General features: G+C 41.0%; 1 protein-coding gene across 1 annotated transcript in view; it reads left to right on the forward strand.

Annotated features, from left to right (window-relative positions):
* Positions 1–22,037, forward strand: part of FER (FER tyrosine kinase) — a 459,090-nt gene that overhangs the window by 32,129 nt on the left and 404,924 nt on the right. Inside the window, exon 2 of the mRNA XM_068979562.1 lies at positions 6,819–7,086. Coding sequence (XP_068835663.1) covers positions 6,880–7,086 — 207 coding nt within the window. The 5' untranslated portion in view covers positions 6,819–6,879. The remainder of the gene's footprint in view (positions 1–6,818; positions 7,087–22,037) is intronic.

Consider the following 22,037-nt stretch of genomic DNA (forward strand, 5'->3'; position numbering starts at 1 on the left):
TCATGGGCTTTGTCCTTAATGATCTGCTTTTCTGTCAACATTCGGTCTTAGTTTTATCACTTTTAAGCACTTGACTCTCAGGTTTGTATCTTTTAGCCTTGATGCTTTACCCAAGCATTTATTTCCTGTTGAAATGAAGGTATTTTCTTTAAAGTAGCTCCATATTCTCCTTCTTCCATTTCTACTGATATTATCTTCATTTCTTATAAAACCTTAAACTTGTCCTGTATCATCTGTCTCTTCCTTAAATCCATTTATCAGGTCAAGCCTGGTACCTTTTTACCTCTCACTGACATTGTCAATGATAGATCCTCATTTCTCAAGCTGTATAGCTATAATGACTTATAAATTTTCCTTCTTATGTCTTTTTTTATATTTTTGCTCTCATCAATCTATTTTATACCTAGCTTCCATATTAAAATCTATATTTCTCTCTTTTAATTAACTGTAACATACATATAGAAAAGTACACAAATCACAGATGCTCAGCTTTAGGAAATTTTTCAAACCAAACACACTTGAATAACTAGCGCCAGCAACGTAACCGTTTAATCCATCACTTTCATGACTTTGTCACTTCGCCTTAACACCAGTTGACTAAAGGAGTTTGAGCCTTATTAGTTTCCTTAACTTTAGAATAGCAAGAGATAAATTGGCATGCCACTGTTTGCAACATATAGCTTGATTTTGGAGACGTTTCTTTTTTACTTCACCCCTATTCACGTATTTTCTCTATATTGCTTCCTGAAATACATTTCCTTTCTGATCTTTTATAATCTAAATCATGATTATTCAAATCTTAGCTCATATCTTGCCATTTCTAAGAAACTTTCCTGGGTTATTCCAGCTTTCACTAGTTTTTTCTCTTTCTCATCAAACCTTTTTTGGTTGTGGTTCAGTTCCTCAGTCGTGTCCTGCTCTTTGCCACCCCATGGCCGCAGCACACCAGGCTTCCCTGTCCTTCACTGTCTCCTGCATTAAGCTCAAACCCATGTCCATCAAGTCAGTGATGCCATCCAACCATCTCATCCTCTGTCGTCCCCTTCTCCTCCACCTTCAATTTTTCCCAGCACCAGGGTCTTTTCAAATAAGTCAGCTCTTCACATCAGGTGGCCAAAGTATTGGAGTTTCACCTTCAGCATCAGTCCTTCCAATGAATGTTCAGGGTTAATTTCCTTGAGAATGGACTGGTTGGATCTCCTTGCAGTCCAAGGGACTCTCAAGAGTCTTCTCCACCACCACAGTTCAAAAGCATCAATTCTTTGGCACTCAGCCTTCTTCACAGTCCAACTCTCACATCTGTACACGACTACTGGAAAAAGCATGTGATGTCTCTGCTTTGTAATGTGCTGTCTAGGTTTGTCATAGTTTTTTATCCAAGGAGCAAGCGTCTTTTAATTTTGTGGCTGGTCACCATCTGTAGTGATTTTGGAGCCCAAAATATAAAGTCTGTCACTGTTTTTATTTTTTCCCCATGTGTTTGCCATGAAGTGATGGGACCAGTTGCCATCCTAGTTTTTTGAATGTTGAGTTTTAAGCCAACTTTTTCACTCTCCTCTTTCACCCTTGTCAAAAGACTCTTTTAATTCCTCTTCGCTTTCTGCCATTAGGGTAGTGTTATCTGCATATTTGAGGTTATTGATATTTCTCCCGGCAATCTTGATTCCAGCTTGTACTTCATCCAGCCCAGCATTTCTCATGATGTACTCTGTATATATGTTAAATAAGCAGGGTGACAATATACAGCCTTGACGGACTCCTTTCCCAATTTGGAACCAATCCATTGTGGTATGTCCGGTTCTAACTGTTGCTTCTTGGCCTGTATATAGGTTTCTCAGGAGGCATGTAAGGTGGTCTGGTATTCCCATCACTTTTAAGAATTTTTCACAGTTTGTTGTGACTACGCTGTCGAAGGCTTTAGTGTAGTCAGTGAAGCAGAAGATTTTTTGGAATTCCCTTGCCTTTTCTATGACCTACTGGATGTTGGCAGTTTGGTCTCTGTTTCCCTTGCCTTTTCTAAACCTACCTTGTACATCTGGAAGTTCTTGGTTCTTGTACTGTTGACACCTAGCTTGAAGGATTCTTGCAAAAATTGTTTAATTCATTAATTTTTGCGTATAGTATGTTCACTTAAAACAAGCTTCAAACGTTCAGAAGGGCACTTGATGAGAGCCTCCTCCCAGTCCTGCGTCCCAGCCGCTGTATGTTCTTCTGGAAACATTTTGTGCACTTACAAGTAAATTTACTTTCTGTTTTTCTGCTTTCTTTTCATACAATGTGAAGAAAGCTAGGTCTCTACCTTGCTTTTTTCTAGTACTAGCTCTTGATGATGGCTCCAGATCCACGCGCGGATTTTCTCATTTTCTGTGTTAGGGCTGAACGGCACTCCACTGGATGCCTGTGCCACGATCACGCCCACCACATACAGTTGTGAAGACTGAATCCTGAACAAGCTCGCATAGACAAGATTTGAATGGTACTCCCTAGGATTTCTCAGTTACAGTCAAAGGTAGTAGCTTTGATTGCAATTTATGTAGTCAATTCCCCTTAATATTTCCAGTTTTTAAAAAAATTCTAAACACTACTGAATTGAATAGTCTTACATACATTGTTTGACATCTATGGATACCATTTCCTTTAATTCCTAAACCGCTTATCGTCTCTACTAATTTAATAATTAGACATCAGTTAATTATGGAGTTGTTTAAGAAATTTTTTATTTGTCATTCTTCAAGGAATATATTTATATATTTATATTTGCCCTGACCTAGAATGTTGGAGTAGATAGGCAAGCCCTCAGAGTGGGCTGGAGTGTGTCTCAGCTGCCGGATTCTGTTTCCGTTTTTATTCATCTAAGCTCTTCATCTTGCTTTTGAAATTCCTAATAATGAGAGAAAAAATTATTGTCAAAGCTTAGATCACAGCTAGATGCATTTAGAAGCAGAAGTGATATTTATTCTAAGTTACAGAATAAAGTGAACCACAGTCTCAGAAATAGTTTCTTTAAAAAGCAAAATGTTTCACCTTTCTTTGTCTGGAAAAAAAATGTTTCTTATTCTTCCATTGAAAATGTGGTATGAGATAGAGTATATCTTCACTGAGACTTAGTTGAGCTCTACGTAAAATAACGGAAAAATTTTCTTTTTTATAAAAAAATTTCTTTTGATACAGTTTGTCAAAGTACATTTTTAGGCTACTGCCTACAAAGTGAAAAGACTGGAATTATCCTGTGCTGTGCTTAGTCGCTCAGTCGTGTCCCACTCTTTGTGACCCCATGGACTGTAGCCTGCCAGGCTCCTCTGTCCATGAGATTCTCCAGGCAAGAATACTGGAGTGGGTTGCCATGCCCTCCTCCAGGGGATCTTCCAAACCCAGGGATCGAACCCATGTCTCCCACATTGCAAACGGATTCTTTACTGTCTGAGCCACCAGGGAAGCCCATGAATACTGAATTGGGTAGCCTATCCCTTCTCTAGGAGATCTTCCCACCCCAGGAATCAAACTGGGGTCTCCTGCATTGCAGGCAGATTCCTTACCAACTGAGCTGCCAGGGAATCCCCTGGAATTCTCCTACTTGATCTTAAAGTGGAAAAGTCAGTTACTTGTGTTGACTTATTTATGTTAAGGTCCATTTAGTGTCCTGGTTACTACTTTGGAAACCTTGATGAAGTATATTTTCCCACCATCTTTCCCTCCTACCCCCCACTTGTTCGAGAATAAAACTGAACAGTTTTCAGTTGGGAAAAGATTGAGATTTGCTTCCTATTTGGAAAACTCACAGTTTTATCATTTTACATGTGTATCACTGAGGTTAGAGAGATAAATCTCATTTTTCTGATTAGCCTAGAGGATTTTCAGCTCAATTAAATTGACTTCTGATATGAGCCAGGCCTAAAAATTAAAGATGTGTTTTGTTTCTTTCTTATAACTGACCTTGAAACATTGACTGCCTGAAATTCTAGGAGGCTGGAGGGGAAAATAAATTTTATCATAGTTCTTGGGATTTATATCAAACAAGCAGGAATAGATTTGGGGTAATTTTCTGATAATTGACCTTTGGGCTTAGTCAGTCAGTCGTGTCTGACTCCTTGTGACGCCATGGACTGTAACCTGTCAGGCCGCTTTGTCCATAGGGATTCTCCAGGCAGGACTACTGGAGTGGGTTGCTATGCCCTCCTCCAGGGGATCTTCCCAACCCAGGGATTGAACCCAGGCTGCAGGCGGATTCTTTACCATCTGGATACCAGGGAAGCCCAAGAATACTGGAGTGGGTAGCCTATCTCTTCTCCCGGGGATCTTCCTGACCCGGGAATTGAACCGGGGTCTCCTGCATTGCAGGCGGATTCTTTACCAGCTGAGCCACCAGGGAAGCCCATTAACTACTCTACGTTTCCTAATTAGTGGCCATGTTAACCAAGACACAGAGTCCTCAGTGGCGACTGCTTCTGTGGAACAGCGTCCTTAAGGAGTGTCCTTAAGCCACCAGGGAAGCCCACTGACCTTTAGTTGATTACAAGTTATGCTCTAGTGATTTTGTAAACAACTGAGATACAACTCACATGCTGAATAATACACCCATTTAAATTGTACAATTTAGTGGCTTTTATTGTTCACAGAGTTGTGCAACCATTGCCACAATCAATTTTGGAGCACTCTCCTCACCACTAAAGGAAATCCATTACCCATTAGCAGTCGCCCTTCATTTCTTCCCACATTTGCCAGCTTTGCTGCTGCTAAGTCGCTTCAGTCGTGTCCGAGACTCTGTGTGACCCCATAGACGGCAGCCTACCAGGCTCCGCCGTCCCTGGGATTCTCCAGGCAAGAACACTGGAGTGGGTTGCCATTTCCTTCTCCAGTGCATGAAAGTGAAAAGTGAAAGTGAAGTCACTCAGTCATGTCTGACACTTCGAGACCCCATGGACTGCAGCCTACCAGGCTCCTCCGCCCATGGGATTTTCCAGGCAAGAGTGCTGGAGTGGGTTGCCATTGCCTTCTCCATTGCCAGCTTTAGTCAAATACTAATCCGATTTATGTCTCTAAAGGTAGATTTTGGACATTTCATATAAGAGGACAACGTGTCAGTCTTTTGTATTTGACTTCTTCTCATAGAATGTTTGCAAGGTTTATCCATGCCATGCCTCGTATCTGTTCCTTTTCATTGTCAAATAATGTTTCCATGTATAGTTATATTTCATTTATCCATGCATCAGTTGATGACTCTTTGGCAGATATTCATACACAGGTTTTTGTGTGGGCATATGTTTTTATTTCTCTTGAGTATATGCCTAAGAGTGGAATTTCTTGGTCAAATATGATACCTCTGTGTTTAATTTTTGAGGAACTGCCTATTTTAAGTTTATACCACCAATATATGATGGTTCTGATTTCTTCAGAGACTGCTTTCACAGTCTCCAACATTAGATATCATCTGTCTTTTTGTTCTAGACATCTTAGAGATATGAAATGACATCTCATTGTGGTCTTGGTTGGCATTTTCCTGATGGCCAGTGAAGCTGCACACCTTTTCGTGTGCTTAGTGGACGTCTGTAGATCTTGTTTGGAGGAGTGTCTGTCGTGTCTGCCTTCTGCCCGTTTTAATCAGTCTGTCACATTGTTGCTGACTTTAAGAAATCTTTGTGTAATCCAGGCAGATATTCCTTATCAGACACGTAATTTGTGAGTGTTTTCTCCCATTCTGTGGCATTATCACTTACTTGATGTTGGCCTTTGAAGTATAGAAGTTTTAAATTTTGATGAAACAAAATTTATGTATTTTTATTTTGTTTCTTGTACTTTTGGTGTCATATCTAGAAGCCATTGTCTGAGCCCAGGTCACGGATTTACTGCGTTATTTTCTTCTGAGAGTTTTACAGTTTTAGCTCTGTTTGAATCTGTGATTTCTTTCGAGTTAATTGTTTTGTGTGTGGTGTAAGGAGGCATCCTGCTGAAGTCTTCTGCATGTGGAATTCAATCGTCCCAGCATCCGTAGTAAAGACTTTTTTTCCCTCCGTTGAATAGACGTGACCCTGAGTTCTGAGTCCTCCAACTTTGTTCCTTTTCTTCATGGTGTTTTGGTTTTTTGTTTGGTCGACTGTTCTGGCTCCCTTGCATTTCTAAGTAAATTTTACGATTAGTTTATCAATTTCTGAAAAAAAAAAAAAGCTAGCTAGCTTAGATTTTACTGTGGATTGAGTTAAATTGGTAGATCAAATTGAACAGGATTGCTTGTTTAACAATATTAAGTCTTTTGGATCCATTAACATGAATCTTTCCATTTATTTAGGTTTTCTTTGCATTTTTCAACAATGTTTTATAATTTTAAGAGTAAAGTTTTGTGTTTATTTTGCAAAATTTATTCCTAAATATTTTATTCTTTTTGATGCTGTTGTAAATGGAATTGTTTTTAAGTTTTATTTTCAGGTTGGTCATTGCTAGAGTATAGAAATACGTTTGCTATTTGTATATTGATCTAGCACCCTGTAATATTACTGAGCTCATTTATTAGTTGTAATACTTGTAAAATTGTACTTCTTAGGATTTTCTAGATACAGTGTCATATCATCTGTAAATAAATATAGTTTCATTTCTTCCTTCCCAATTTCAATGGAAAGTGTTTCATTTCCTTCATTGTACTGACTAGAACAAGGTTGAATCAAAGTGCCAAGATTGGACATTCTCATCTTGTTCCTGATCTTTGGGGGAAAACATTCTATTGTAATGATTTCTTTTTTTCATTCTAAAAAAATGGGCCATAACTTTGCTTTGAAGATTAATTTGCTTTTGATTTAAGATTCTTTTCCTTTTGTTTACGTACACAGATATGTGCTGATTAGAAGGCTCAGTTGTGCAGTGTGGAGGATAAGACAGTGCCTTACAAAGATGGGGTTTGGGAGTGACCTGAAGAATTCACACGAAGCTGTGTTAAAACTGCAAGACTGGGAATTACGGTTACTGGAAACAGTGAAGAAATTCATGGCCCTGAGAATAAAAAGTGATAAAGAATATGCGTCTACTTTACAGAACCTTTGTAATCAAGTTGATAAGGAAAGTACTATCCAAATGAATTATGTCAGCAACGTATCCAAGGTAAGAAGCATACTCTGGTCCTTTATCGTCTGTAGCTCCGAATTGTCCTTAAAGCAAATAGATCATGCTGGTGAATGAGCACGCCTAAGTCAGCATTCTAAAGCAGCGGCTCCGAAATCCTGCTGTCCATCAGAATCGCATGGGGAGAGCTTCACAGACTCTAAGATCTGGGTCCGTCTCCCAATATTCCAGGTCATTAGGTCTGAAATTTTTGAGCTTTGAAATCTTTTTTTCCCCAGTAGATGTCCAGATTATTCTAATGATTAGTCACCTTTGAGAACCATTTTCTTAAGTACCCTACTGCCTTGGGTCCCTTGAGCCCTGCAGTTTTATCCTTTTGGCACAAACTTTCTTTATAACCCACCTTCCTTGAATTCTTCTGTGAGTCATTAGTATAGTCACATGGAATGTTTTAATGTGTAGGTGTTCTTTGCTGTCATTTCATTACTAAAATGCTAATATACAGATGATTTAATGACACAAAATTCTTTGAATAAACAATATGGTTTTTTAACGTAAAGGTTATATTATTATTATTCATTTTATAAAATTTATGAAATTAAAAATTAAGGGCTATAAAAATAAAGGTCAGCATTCTACTGCTCATTTTCCTTTGAAGGCGTTAAAGGTGAAATATTACACACCTTAATAGTTCTTTGGTTTTTGCTCTGTTTCCATTGTCTGACTTCACATTTCACTGTATTTATTCAAAGTTAAGAAAATTTTATTTTACTTTGGAAAGTCAGAATTAGTGTGTTTCTTGCACTCACGGGTGTTAAGATCTGAGTAAATTGTAGAGGAAACTCTGTTTCTTATGGGGAATGTGTGTGTGTGGTGTGTGTGATCTGGGAAAGATCTTTGATTTCTCTGAGAACTCCTAATGTGAATATCTTTAACTTCCTTTCCTGGGCCAGTGAGGTTCCCCAAAGAACATTTCTCTAGGTTCTAGTCTGAAGGTAGGGTTGCCGGATGTAGCAAATTAAAATATAGATCACCAGTTAAATCTGCACACAGAAATGAGAAATGCATAGCCTGTGTGTGCCCAGTCGTGTCCCACTCTCTGCGACCCGCCAGGCCCCTCTGTCCATGGGATTCTCCAGGCAAGAACACTGGAGTGGGCTGCCTTTTCCTCCTCCAGGGATGCATACACTAAAGACTATTTTTTGTCCGCTATTCAGATTTCCCTGGTGTCCTGTATTTTGTGTGACTACTCTGTTACGGGAATATGTAGAGAAAGTAGGTTGAGTGTTCAGAGAGCCATGTTTTAGTTAATCCTCCTGGTTTGGTAAGCTGCCTGGTGTCTCTGCATCCAGAGGCTCTCTGGTTCATGTTTTCTGCTTGTTTTTGTCTGCTCTGGGGGAGGAATAGTTGCCTGTCTGTGGGCTGAGCAGTAGGCCCTAGAATCCTGGCTGTTCCTTATGTAGCCTGAACCGATCCTCCTGTTTCAGCACCCTCTCCATTTCCTTCATTTCCTCCCAGTTCCCGGGCTTTCCTGGAGTTATCTGGCCATGTAGATTGGTCTTTTCTTCTCCCTGCCCCCCAGAGTCTTATTGAGATATCATTGACATACATCAGTGTATAGATTTAAGGTTTATAGTGTGATGGTTTATGTATATTGTGAAATGATTACTGCAATAGATTGTAACTCTTTGCAACCCCATGAACTAATACAGCTCCATGGAGAATTCCCCAGGTCCGAATACTGGAGTGGGGAGCCTTTCCCTTCTCCAGGGGATCTTCCCAAGCCAGGGATCGAACCCAGGTCTCCCACATTGCAGGCAGATTCTTTTCCTGCTGAGCCACGAGGAAAGCCCCATTAAAAAGGAAAGAAAGGTTTCTCCTTTGGACAAGAACTCTCAGAACGGACTCACTCAGCAGCTGCCCCCCAGGTGCCAGCGTGAGCCGTGGCCACCGTGCTGTGCCGTCCCTCGCTTACTCGGCTCCTTGCTGGGAGTTCGGCCTCTTCGCGCACTTTCCTCCAGTTTCCCCTCCTATCACAAGGCCTTTTCTTCTTGACCTCTACTTTGTAGGACACTTGTGTTTCAGCTTTTCCTGATGCTGCTCAGTTACCCCTTACCTGCTTTTATAATATTTTCTAACATTTTTATTGGCATGTCTTATCTGTGATTGTTGCCTTTTCTGTCTTCTTTGCGATTGTAAATTTACACTTTAACTATCTTGTATTTCAGTGGGATTTTGGAAAGGAGTGGAAAACTAGCCATGTTTTATTGACTATGTTTAACTGGAATTATACTCTTTAGGAAAGTAAGGTACTGAAAGGAACAAGAGATAGGATTAATGGGTAAGAAGATACAGAATTTGTGAGGTCAGGACAAAGGAGGAATCATCACCATGTATATTGAAGTGTCAAGGTGAGGGATCAGCTCAGTTCAGTCGCTCAGTCGTGTCCGACTCGTTGTGACCCCATGAACCGCAGCATGCCAGGGCTCCCTGTCCATCACCAACTCCCAGAGTCCATAGATGGAGACAAATGCTAAGATGATTAAAAAAGGCAGGAGAATGTGGGGCATGGAAAAGGGGGCTAGGGAAGGGTGATAGATTGAGAGGAAGTGGTCTAAGTGGGTAGTGTTGCCTTTCAAAGAGGAAACCTTGAGAGAGAACGGTTGAAAATGGTTGGAAACCCAAAGGAAAACAAGGAGTATGTCAGCTTTTCCTCTTAATGCTGAAAATGCATCATTTATTCTACCTAAAAGTAAAGTTCAATATATCAATTTTTTCTTTAGCACATTAGGTTTTTCGTATTATATCTAAAAAAGAAATCTTTGCCTGATCCAAAGGTGTTTTCTCCTGTGTTTGCATCTGGAAGTTTTATACTTTTATGCGTTTATATTTACATCTATGACCCATTTTTAGTTAATTTTTGTATATGGGACAAGCTATAGATTAAAGTCAGTTTTGTTGTTGTTGTTGTTAATGGATATCCATTTATTCCATCAACATTTTTAGAAAGGATTAAGCTTTCTTTACTGTTTTGTTGAAAATCAGTTGACCGTAATGAGTAAGTCTGTTTCTACACTCTTGATCTGTCCCATCCATTTCCTTGTCCACCGTGACACCAGTAACACTATTTTGATTACTGTGACTTTCTAGTAATCTCAAAGTTAGATAGTGTAGTTTCTCTTTGTGCTTTTTTCCCCCCAAATTGTTTTGAGTATTTTAATTCTTGTGCATTTCCATATGTGCTTTAGAACAACTCATCAATTTTTAAAAAAGAGGCTACTGAGTTTTTATTGGAATGCATTAAATATATACAGGTAAATTTCGGAAAAATGTATATTTTAACAGTATTGGAGCTTTATAATACACCATATTGTGGAGCTTTATATATACACCATAAACATGGTGTATTTTCTTTTCTGAATAATCTTACAGTTTTCAGTGTATAGACCTTTCAGATTTATGTGTATTTCATATTTTTGGATGTCCTTATAAGTAGCATTTTTCCTAGTTTTCCATTTTCCACTGTTCGTTGTTATTATATATGTTAATCTCATAATGTAAACTTTGCAAAACATACTTATTTGCCCTTTCCTTGTAGATTCCATTGACTTTTCTACATAGATGATTATATTATTTGTAAACAAAGAGAATTTTGTTCTTCTTTTCCAGTTTGGATGCCTTTTATTTATTTTTCTTGCCTTCTAACAATAGCTAAAACCCCCAGTGCAAAATTCAGTAGAAGTATTGACAGCAGACATCTGTGTCTTGTTCCTGATTTTAGGGGAAAAGCATTGTCTTTCAGTATTCGTTGTGATGTTAACTTTGGTAGATATCTTCTATACGCTTGTGAAAATTCCCTTCTGTTCCTGCCTAGCTAAGACTTTGTTCATTAACATTGGATTTTGTCAGCTGGTCTGTCTTCTGCTTAGATAATTATGTTGTTTTTTCTTCTCAGTTTGGTAACATGGTGAAATGCATTCATCGATTTTCAGGTGTTTGAAACATTTGATGTTTGCTAAGAAAAACCAAAAAGCGACTTGTATCCCTACATTAAATCCCACTTCATCTTTTTTTGTGTTATCCCTTATTTATATCGCTGGATTCAGTTTGCTAAAAATTAGTTTTTGGAGAATTTATTTATCAGTGTTGCTGAGGGATTTTGATCTAGAGCCTTTTTGTTTTAATATTGTCTGGTTTTGGTATCAGAGTTATTCTGGCTTCATTATACAAGTTGGGAAGTATTTTCTCTTCAGTTTTCTGAAGAAGTTTATGTAGAATTGGGTTTATTTCTTGCTTAGATGTTTGATAGAATTCAGCAGTGAAATAATCTTGGTCTAGAGTTTTCTTCGGGAGAAGGTTTTTAGTTATAAATTTAATTTTTCAAATAGAGAGCTATTCAGATTATCTTTTTCTTCTTGAGTGAACTTTGGTGCCTTTCAGGAATTTGTTCATTTTTTTCTAAGTTGTCCATTAATTTTTAGTGTTGTTTATTATTTTGCCTTATTGTTTTTTTCCTATTTGGAGAATCTGTAGTGGTCTTATCTAAGCGTTGACTCATTGGAAAAGACTCTGATGCTGGGAGGGATTGGGGGCAGGAGGAGAAGGGGACGACAGAAGATGAGATGGTTGGATGGCATTACCGACTCGATGGACATGAGTTTGGGTAAACTCCTGGAGTTGGTGATGGACAGGGAGGCCTGGCGTGCTGTGATTCATGGGGTCGCGAAGAGTCGGATACGACTGAGCGACTGAATTAACTAACTAACTGACTAACTTTTTCCCTGATCAGACTGGCTAGAGATTTCTCAGTTTTACTGATGTTATCTGGGAACCAGTTTTTGATTTCATTCATTGTCTCTATTGATATTCTGTTTTCTATGGCATTGATTTCTGCTCTGCAGTCTGTTAATTTTTTCCCGTTTGACCTGGGCTTCATTTACTCTTTCTTCTCTGAATTAATAAAGTAGAAGTTGAGATTAAGACCGTCTTCTGTAGTGTTCTCAGTTTTCTCTGAGTACTGTTTTAGCTGCATTTCAAAAAATTCTCTGATGCTTATTTTCGTTTTTTTTTCAGTTCAGAATACATTTTAGTTTCACTTTTGACTTCTCCCTTGACCCATGTAGTCTTCTAAAGTCTACTATTTAGTTTCCAAGAAGCTTTTTCTTTTAAGAGAAATTTTTGTTATTAATTTCAAATTCAGTTCCATTGTTCTCCCAGATCTGACTTCATGTGACTCGGGTCCTCTTAAATCTGTGGGCGCCTGTTTCACGGCAGAGTGTGATCTGTCTCGGTGCCTCTCCCGCACGCACTTCCCGCTCTGCGCTTGCTGTTTGCACTGTTCTATAAGGGGCGGGTCACGATGGTTGATAGTAGTTTCTTTACTCATTTCTGTCTTCCTATCTTATCAGTTATTGAGAGGGGGTGTTGAAACCTCTGATTATAATTGTGACTCTGTTTCTTCCCTGCAGTTTGGTCATTTTTTATCTCATATCTTTTGAATCTCTGTTACAAAGTATGTGGTTATTTAGACTTGTTCCCTTTTTTGACAAATGAATTAACCTTTTTCCCTTCCTCCCTTCCTACCTCTTTTTGTTGTTAGGATAGTTTTTTGTTCGTTTGTTTTAATTCCAGTAAAACGGGTGTACCCTATGAAGTGATCATTCCAGCGTCTCGTTATCATCTGTTAGCATATAATTGACCCCTTCACCCTTTTCACTAACACCCGAACCCTCTTTCCGTTTGACAACCACCAGTCTGTTACTGCGAGTTTTGTTTTCTTTGTTCATTTGTTTTGATTTTTTAGATTCTTCATTTAAGTGAAATCATAGGGTGTTGGTCTTTCTCTGACTGACTGACTTCACTTTGCCCCACAGCCCGTCCATGCTGTTGTAAATTGCAGCATTTCCTTCTCTCCTATGACTGAGAAGTACTCTGTCGTGTATACGTACACGTCTTCTTTATCTCTTCATCCCCTGATGGACACTTAGGTGATTTCCATGTCTGATTGTTTTAAACAGTGTTATAGTGAACATAAGGAGGCATCTCTCTGTTTTAGTTGGTGTTTTTGTTTCCTGTAGATAAATATCCAGAAGTGGAATAACTAGATCATATGGTTCTAGTACCTATGAGGTATGTTATTAATTATTTGAGGAGCTGTCACATTGTTTTACACAGTGGCTGCACTAAATTACATGCTCACTCACAGTGTATAAGGGTTCCTTTTTCTCTTAAAAATTTCCAGTACGTGTCTTTTTGATAATAGCCCTTCTGACAAATATGTGATGATATCTCATTGTGGTTTTGATTTGCATTTCCCTAACAGCTGGTGATGATGAGCATCTCTTTATGTGCCTCTGCCTACTGAAGAGTTGGGTTTTGCTGTTCTTGTTTAGCTGTATGAATTCTTTATATGTTCTGGATATTAGTGCTTTATTGGATGTATGACTTGCGAATATCTTCCATTCTGTAGGTTGACTTTTGGTTTGGTTGATGGTTTCCTTTGCTGTACCAAAGCTTTTTAGTCTTGTTTATGTTTGCTTTTGTTGCCATTACCTTTGAATCAGATCCAAAAATATCTCTAAGAGTGATGAGAAGGAACATAGTGACTGTGTGTTCCTCTAGGAGTTTTATAGTTTCTGATGTTACGTTCAAGTTTTTAATCCATTTTGAGTTGATTTTTGTGTATGGTGTAAGATAGTAATCCAGTTTTATTCTCTTCCATGTGACTATTTATCAAAGTACTGTTTATCAAAGAGATTGCCCTTTCCTATTGAATATTCTCGCCTCCTTTGTTGTAAATTCAGTTTAGTTCAGTCGCTCAGTTGTGTCTGACTTTTTGCAACCCTCCCTGTCCATTGCCAACACCTGGAGCTTATTCAAACTCAATGTCCATCGAATTGGTGATGCCATCCAACCATCTCATCCTCTGCCATCCCCTTCTCCTCCTGCCTTCAATCTTTCTCAGCATCAGGGTCTTGTCTAATGAGACAGTTCTTTGCATCAGGTGGCCAAAGTATTGGAGTTTCAGCCTCAGCATCAGTCCTTCCAATGAACATCCAGGACTGATCTCCTTTAGGATGGACTGGTTGGATCTCCTTGCAATCCAAGGGACTCTCAAGAGTCTTCTCCAACACCACAGTTCAAAAGCATCAATTCTTTAGTGCTCAGCTTTCTTTACAGTCCAACTCTCACATGCATACATGACTACTGGAAAAACCATAGCTTTGACTACATGGACCTTTGTTGGCAAAGTAATGTCTCTGCTTTTTAATATGCTGTCTAGTTTGGTCATTACTTTTCTTCCAAGGAGCACGCATCTTTTAATTTCATGGCTGCAGTCACCATCTGCAGTGATTTTGGAGCCAAAAAAATAGTCTGTCACTGTTTTCCACTGTTTCCCCATCTATTTGCCATGAAGTGATGGGACTGGATGCCATGATCACAGTTTTCTGAATGTCGAGTGTTAAGCCAACTTTTTCACTCTCCTCTTTCGCTTTCATCAAGAGGCTCTTTAGTTCCTCTTCGCTTTCTGCCATAAGGGTGGTGTCACCTGCATTTCTGAGGTTATTGGTGTTTTTCCCGGCACTCTTGTGTAAATCAGCTGTCCATTCCCGTGTGGGTTTGTTTCCTGGCTCTCTGTTCTGCTCCATTGATCTGTGTGTCTCCTGCCAGCATCGTCCTATTTCCATTAGCATGGTTTGGAATCAGGGAGCATGACACCCACAGCTTTGTTCATTCCTCCCTTCTTTCCTTCCTCAAGATTGCTTTGGCTATTTGGGGACTTTGATTCCATACGGATTTTAGAATTATTCTAGTCTGTGCAAAATGCCATTAGAATTTTGATAGAAATTGTGTGATATTATTTCAAGCAGATTATTGAGACTTGTTTTGTGGCCCAGCATGTGGCCGAGTCTTGAGAATGCCCTGCACGCCCTTGAGGAGAGTGTGTGTTCTGCTGTTTTGCGGTGGAATACTCTGTGTATTTCTCTCAAACCAGCCAGGTCTAATGGTTCATTTCAAGCTGTTGTTTCCCCATTGATGTAAATGGGGTAGTCTCCAACAATTGTACTGCTGTCGAATTTTCCATGTAGATCTGTTAGTAGTTGCCTTATACATCTAAGTGTCCCTAGGTTAGGTGTGTACATATTTACAAATGTTATATCCTCTTGTTGAATCGACCCCTTTATATTATATAATGCTTTTCTCTGTCTTCTGTGATATTCTTTGTTTTAAAGTCTATTGTGTCTAATGTTAAGTATAGCTATACGAGCTTTCTTTTCATTTTTCTTTGCATGGAATATCTTTTTCCATCCCTCTGCTTTCAGTCTTCATGTCCTTAAACCTGAACTAAGTCTCTTCTTGGTAACATATAAGTTAGCCTTTTATTTTTTAATTTTTAAAAATTCATCCATTCAGCCAACCTATATCTTTTAACCAGATAATTTGGTCCAATTACATTGAAAATAAATATTAATAGGTATATACTTACTAATAGGTGTGTACTTAGGTCATTCTGTTGTTTGTTTTCTGGCTGTTTCTGTAATTTCTGTCTCCTCCTTTCTTCATCGCTTGCTTATTTCTCTTGTGGTTTGATGAATTTCTCTAGTGTTATGTTTAGATTCCATTCTCATCTCTTGTGTATCTACTGTATATATATATATTTTTGTGGTTGCCATGAGGTTTACATGTGATGATCTATATATATAGCAGTCTAGTTTAAGTTGGTAGCAACTTAAATTTGGGCACATTCTGAAAGCTTGCATTTTTATTCCCCTCAGCCATGTTCTATGTTTTGATGTCATCTTTTACATCTTTTTGTGTACCTTTAACTAATTATGTGGTTTTAATTGATTTTGCTACTTTATCTTTTAACCCTCTTACCCGTGGTTGTGGTTAATCTGCTGCTTTTACCGTAGATTTGCTCTTACCGGTGAGGTTTTTGCCGTCATGGTTTTCATTGGTTAGTGCCGGTTCTTTTCAGCTTAAAGAAGACCCATTAACGTTTCTTGTGGGTGTTGTTAAGTGGTGATGAACTCCTTTTCATTGTTGTTTGGTCACTAAGTCGAGTCCGACTCTTTGGCAGCCCTGTGGACTGCAGCCTGTCAGGCTCCTCTATCAGTGGCATTTCCCTGGCAAGAATACTGGAGTGGGTTGCCATTTCCTCCTCCAGGGGATCTTCCTGACTCTTTTTGAACCCCCATCTCCTGCATTGGTGATGCATTCTTTACCACTGAGCCACTGGGGAATCCTGATGAACTCCTTTAGCATTTGCTTATTTAGAAGACTTTTAGAAAATCTCCCCTTCAGTTCTGAACGATAGAGTGCTCTTGGCTGTAGGTTTTCCCCTGTCGTCACTTTAAGTATGTTGTGTTGCTCCTTTGTGACTTTTGCAGAGTTTCTCCTGGAAAATCAGCAGATGGTCTTGTGGGAGTTCCTGTTTATACAACAGTTTGTTTTTCTCTTGCAGCTTTTAAGAGTCTCTCTTTATCTTTACCTTTTTTGATGTTTTGATTAATTGTGTTCATCTTATTTGGCACTTTCTTTGCTTCCTGGATCTGAATGGTGTCTTCCCCAGGTTGTGGGAGTTTATGGTCACCTTTTTTCAAATAATTTTTCTGCCCCCGTTCTCTCTTCTCCTTCTGGGGCCCCCTATAATGTGAGTGTTATTCTGCTTGGTGTAGTCTCACAGGTCTCGTTATCTTCACTTTTTAAAATTTTTGTCTCTTTTTGCTGCTTGTCTGGGTGAGTTCAGCTGCCCTTCCAGGTTGCTGTTTTGTTATTCTAGTTTATCTAGTCAGCCCTGGAACCCCTCTGGTGTATTTTTCAGTTCAGCTATTGTGTTCTTTGGTTCTGTGGCATCCGTGTAATGTTTTAGAATACTTTCCGTCTGTCCATTGTAGCTCTCACAGTGTTCATCCGTTCTTCTTTGGAGTTCAGTAAGCATCTCTTTAACTCTGTATCATGCTCTGTATATAACTCTATATCTGTTATATTAAGGTCTTTCTCTGAGGTTTCATCTTACTCTTCGGCTTGGAATATATTCCTGTTTTTGTTTTTTGTTTTTTCCTTTTCTTGACTCTGTGTAATTGTTTCTATGTATTAGATAAAAAAGCTCCCTCTCCCAGTCTTGAAGAACCAGGCCTTATGTAAGAGAGGGCTGTGCTCATTCAGCCATGCTCCAGCTCTTGACAGTCTCTGGGTCCTATGTGCTTGCCTAAGTAGTCTGATTTATTCTTGATAGCTCTCACTTGTCCAGGGTGTGCCAAGAGTTCTAAAGGGAGTGATCTCAGTCAGCACCCGGATTCAGGCTGATTGGAAGCCTGTTTCTCAGACTGTAGCTTTTGAAGTAATCAGATAGATACATGAAGTCTTACAGCACAGGGCTGTATACCCTGCTGACCTCCAGATCAAGCTCCAGAGGCGTCCCCTTGGTAGCAGTTGGAAGAACTGGGGCTGCAGATGAGTGCACGGGCTTCTTTCTGGGGAGGTACCAGCGTGCTGTCGTGAGGATGCGATGGTGCGCAGATGGTGTTTCCTTGCTTATGCTCCCAAAGAGAACCTATATAGCCTTTAGGTGTATTGCAGACATGAAACCTCCTGTTCAGGTTGAAGTCTGGAACGATTAATGGGGTCTTTTTCCTGTGCAGACTAGGGGTGTTTCCCTTTGCTCTTTATATAGCGTCCTGGGTGTGGTATTCGGCCCAGAACAGTCTTTCTGACTGTTCGAGTCCTGTGGGGCCAGGAACGAAAACTCCTCTGGCCCCCAGAACTGGGCAGTCAGGAGGGCTCCTTGTATAGGCTGTTCTTTGAGAGAGTTAGTGTGGCTGTGCGAGAGTGCTGGGAAGGGGCTTGCCCCCGATTTAGGGAGGCAGGGAAGGAGAGAGTGCTGGGAAGGGACTTGCCCCCGATTTAGGGAGGTGGGAAGGAGAGAGTGCTGGGGAGGGGCACGCCTGCGGTGTTGCCCATCATGGGGGGTGTGGGGGGAGGGCTGGGACGGGGCTTGCCCCTGATTTAGGGAGGTGGGAAGGAGAGAGTGCTGGGGAGGGGCAGGGGTGCACCTGTGGTGTTCCCCATCGTGGGGGGTGTGGGGGGAGGGCTGGGATGGGGCTTGCCCCTGATTTAGGGAGGTGGGAAGGAGAGAGTGCTGGGGAGGGGCACGCCTGCGGTGTTGCCCATCGTGGGGGGGGAGTGGTGGGAATGGGGCATGCCCCCTGCTTTAGAGAGGCCTGTGGTGAGCATTGTGTGTGGGGCAGGCTCTTGGCTCTAGACAGATGGTGTGCTCTCCCTCTTGCAGCAGCAAGGTGGGGTCAGAGTGCAGAAACCCAGGAGGAAAAATCCCAGGTAATCTGTCCCTCCAGCAGACGAGCAGCCACATCTCTGTCAGGTACAATCTAGTCACTTTGCAAACTGGCCTCTGTGCTGGTTTCTGGAACCAGTGAGTCCGCACCTGAACCCCTTCATAGGAGGATCTCAGATCCACGCAGCCCACCCTGGATGTAAGCCCCATTGGTTTCTAAAGCCAGATATTTGGGGGCCTTGTCTCTCTGGCTCAGGTCCCAAGGGTTGGGGTGCCCAACGTGGGGCACAGACCCTTTGACCCTTAAAGACAGACTCTGGGCTCGTGAGATGCCTCCCAGCTGTGTGCCACTACACTGGGGGACGGGTCTCAGAGTCACTGCGCATCTTGCTGTGGTCTCTTTATCCCTTATTGTGGAGCAGCCCATTCAACTAGTTAACAGTTCTTTTTTGCTTGGAATTATTACATGTGTTCAGGAGAAGGCAATGGCACCCCACTCCAGTGTTCTTGCCTGGAGAATCCCAGGGATGGAGGAGCCTGGTTGGCTGCCGTCTATGGGGTCGCACAGAGTTGGACATGACTGAAGCGACGTAGCAGCAGCATTACATGTGTTCATTTCAGTTCAGTTCAGTTGCTCAGTCGTGTCCGACTCTTTGCAACCCGTGAACCGCAGCATGCCAGGCCTCTCTGTCCATCACCAACTCCCAGAGTTCACCTAAACTCATGTCCATCAAGTCGGTGATGCCATCCAGCCATCTCATCCTCTGTCATCCCTTTCTCCTCCTGCCCCCAATCCTTCCCAGCATCAGAGTCTTTTCCAGTGAGTCACCTCTTCGCAGGAGGTGGCCAAAGTACTGGAGTTTCAGTCTCAGCATCAGTCCTTCCAATGAACACCAAGGACTGATCTCCTTTAGGATGGACTGGTTGGATCTCCTTGCAGTCCAAGGGACTCTCAAGAGTCTTCTCCAACACCACAGTTCAAAAGCATCAATTCTTTGGTGCTCAGCTTTCTTTATAGTCCAACTCTCACATCCATAGATGACCACTGGAAAAACCATAGCCTTGACTAGGTGGACCTTTGTTGGCAAAGTAATATCTCTGGTTTTTAATATGCTATCTAGGTTGGTCATAACTTCCCTTCCAAGGAGTAAGCGTCTTTTAATTTCATGGCTGCAATTACATGTGTTATACGTTACCAAATTAAGACTTAAGTTGAAGAAAGTAGGGAAAACCACTAGACCACTCAGGCACGACCTAAATCAAATCCCTTATGATTATACAGTGGAAGTGAGAAATAGATTCAAGAGACTAGATCTGGTAGACAGAGTGCCTGATGAACTATGGACGGAGGTTCGTGACATTGTATAGGAGGCAGTGATCAAGACCATCCCCGAGAAAAAGAAATACAAAAAGGTTGTTTGAGGAGGCCTTACAAGTAACTGTGGAAAGAAAACAAGTGAAAGGCAAAGGAGAAAAGGAAAGATATACCCATTGGAATGCAGAGTTCCAAAGAATAGCAAGGAGAGATAAGAAAGCCTTCCTCAGTGATCAATGCAAAGAAATAGAGGAAAACAATAGAATGGGGAAGACTAGAAATCTCTTCAGGAAAATCAGAGATACCAAGGGGACATTTCATGCAAAGATGGGCACAATAAAGGACAGAAATGGTATGGACCTAACAGAAGCAGAAGATATTAAGAAGAGGCGGCAAGAATACACAGAACTATACAAAATAGATCTTCCCGACCCGGATAATCACGATGGTGTGATCACTCACCTAGAGCCAGACAGCCTGGAATGTGACGTCAAGTGGGCCTTAGAAAGCATCACTACGAACAAAGCTAGTGGAGGTAATGGAATTCCAGTGGAGCTGTTTGAGATCCTGAAAGATGATGCTGTGAAAGTGCTGCACTCAATATGCCAGCAAATTTGGAAAACTCAGCAGTGGCCACAGGACTGGAAAAGATCAGTTTTCATTCCTATCCCAGACAAAGGCCAAAGAATGCTCAGATTACTGCACAATTGGACTCATCTCACATGCTAGCAAAGTAATGCTCAAAATCTTCCAACCCAATAGTCTTCAATAGTACATGAACTATGAACTTCCAGATGTTCAAACTGGATTTAGGAAAGGCAGAGGAACTGGAGATCAAATCACCAACTTCGTTGGTTCATTGAAAAAGTGAGAGTTCCACAAAAGCATCTACTTCTCTTTATTGACTATACCAAAGCCATTGACTGTGTGGATCACTGCAAACTGTGGAGAATTCCTAGAGATGGGAATACCAGACCACCTGACCTGCCTCCTGAGAAATCTGTATACAGGTCAAGAAACAACAGTTAGAATTGGACTTGGAAGAACAGACTGGTTCCAAATTGGGAAAGGAATATGTCAAGGCTGTATATTGTCACCCTGCTTATTTAACTTGTAGGCAGAGTACATCATGAGAAATGCTAGGCTGGATGAAGCACAAGCTAGAATCAAGATTGCCAGGTGCAATATCAATAACCTCAGATATGCAGGTGACACCACCCTTATGGCAGAAAGTGAAGAGGAGCTAAAGAGCCTCTTGATGAAAGTGACAGAGTAGAGTGAAAAAGTTGGCCTAAAACTCAACATTTGGAAAACTAAGATCATGGCATCTGGTCCCATCACTTCATGGGAAATAGATGGGGAAACAGCGTCAGACGTTATTTTTTTGAGCTCCAAAATCACTGCAGATGATGACTGCAGCCATGAAATTAAAAGACCCCTGCTCCTTGGAAGAAAAGTTATGACCAACCTAGACAGTGTCTTAAAGAGCAGAGACATTACTTTGCCAACCAAGGTCCATTTAGTCAAAGCTATGGTTTTTTCAGTGGTCATGTATGGATGTGAGAGTTGGACTATAAAGAAGGCTGAATGGCAAAGAATTGATGCTTTTGAACTGTGGTGTTGGAGAAGACTCCTGAGAATCTCTTGGACTGCAAGGAGATCCAACCAGTCCATCCTAAAGGAAATCAGTCCTGAATATTCAGTCCTGATGCTGAAACCGAAACTCCAGTCCTTTGGCCACCTCATGCGAAGAACTGACTCCTTGGAAAAGTCCCTGATGCTGGGAAAGGTGGAAGGCAGGAGGACAAGGGGATGATGGAGGATGAGATGGCTGGATGGCATCACCGACTCCATGGACATGAGTTTGAGTGAACTCTGGGAGCTGGTGATGGACAGGAAGGCCTGGCGTGCTGCATTCCATGGGGTCACAAGGAGTTGGACACGAGTGAGTGACTGAACTGAACTGATCACATGTGTGGTTGTAGATTTGGAATGTCAAGGCGGGAGGTGTGTTAAGGGTCTTCCTGTGCCGCTGTTTTGGACCGGCCTCCCCCTCTAGCTCTTTAATAATTGTGTCAGTGAGTTAACTCACCCTCCCAGACCTTTTCTGTTCCAACAATACCATTGCCTCGTTCCTTCTTCCTCTGGCAATGCCACTTCCTGTCTCACCAGTATTCCAATTTAAATATGCCCCTGTATGCCAATCCTTCATCTTTTCATACCTTTCGAAACTCACATCTTGCTTTTACCCCACACCTGTGCTTAAGATGGAAGATTTGGAGAGAAGAAAAGAGAAAGGAAGTGCTTGAGTCATTTGCATGTTGAAAATGAGCAAGTCATCCATGAATCATCTGCAATAGTTCAGTTTGAATCCTTTAA

The sequence above is a fragment of the Capricornis sumatraensis genome, chromosome 9 (genome assembly GCF_032405125.1).
Source record: "Capricornis sumatraensis isolate serow.1 chromosome 9, serow.2, whole genome shotgun sequence".
In the NCBI taxonomy this organism is placed as follows: Eukaryota; Metazoa; Chordata; class Mammalia; order Artiodactyla; family Bovidae; genus Capricornis; species Capricornis sumatraensis.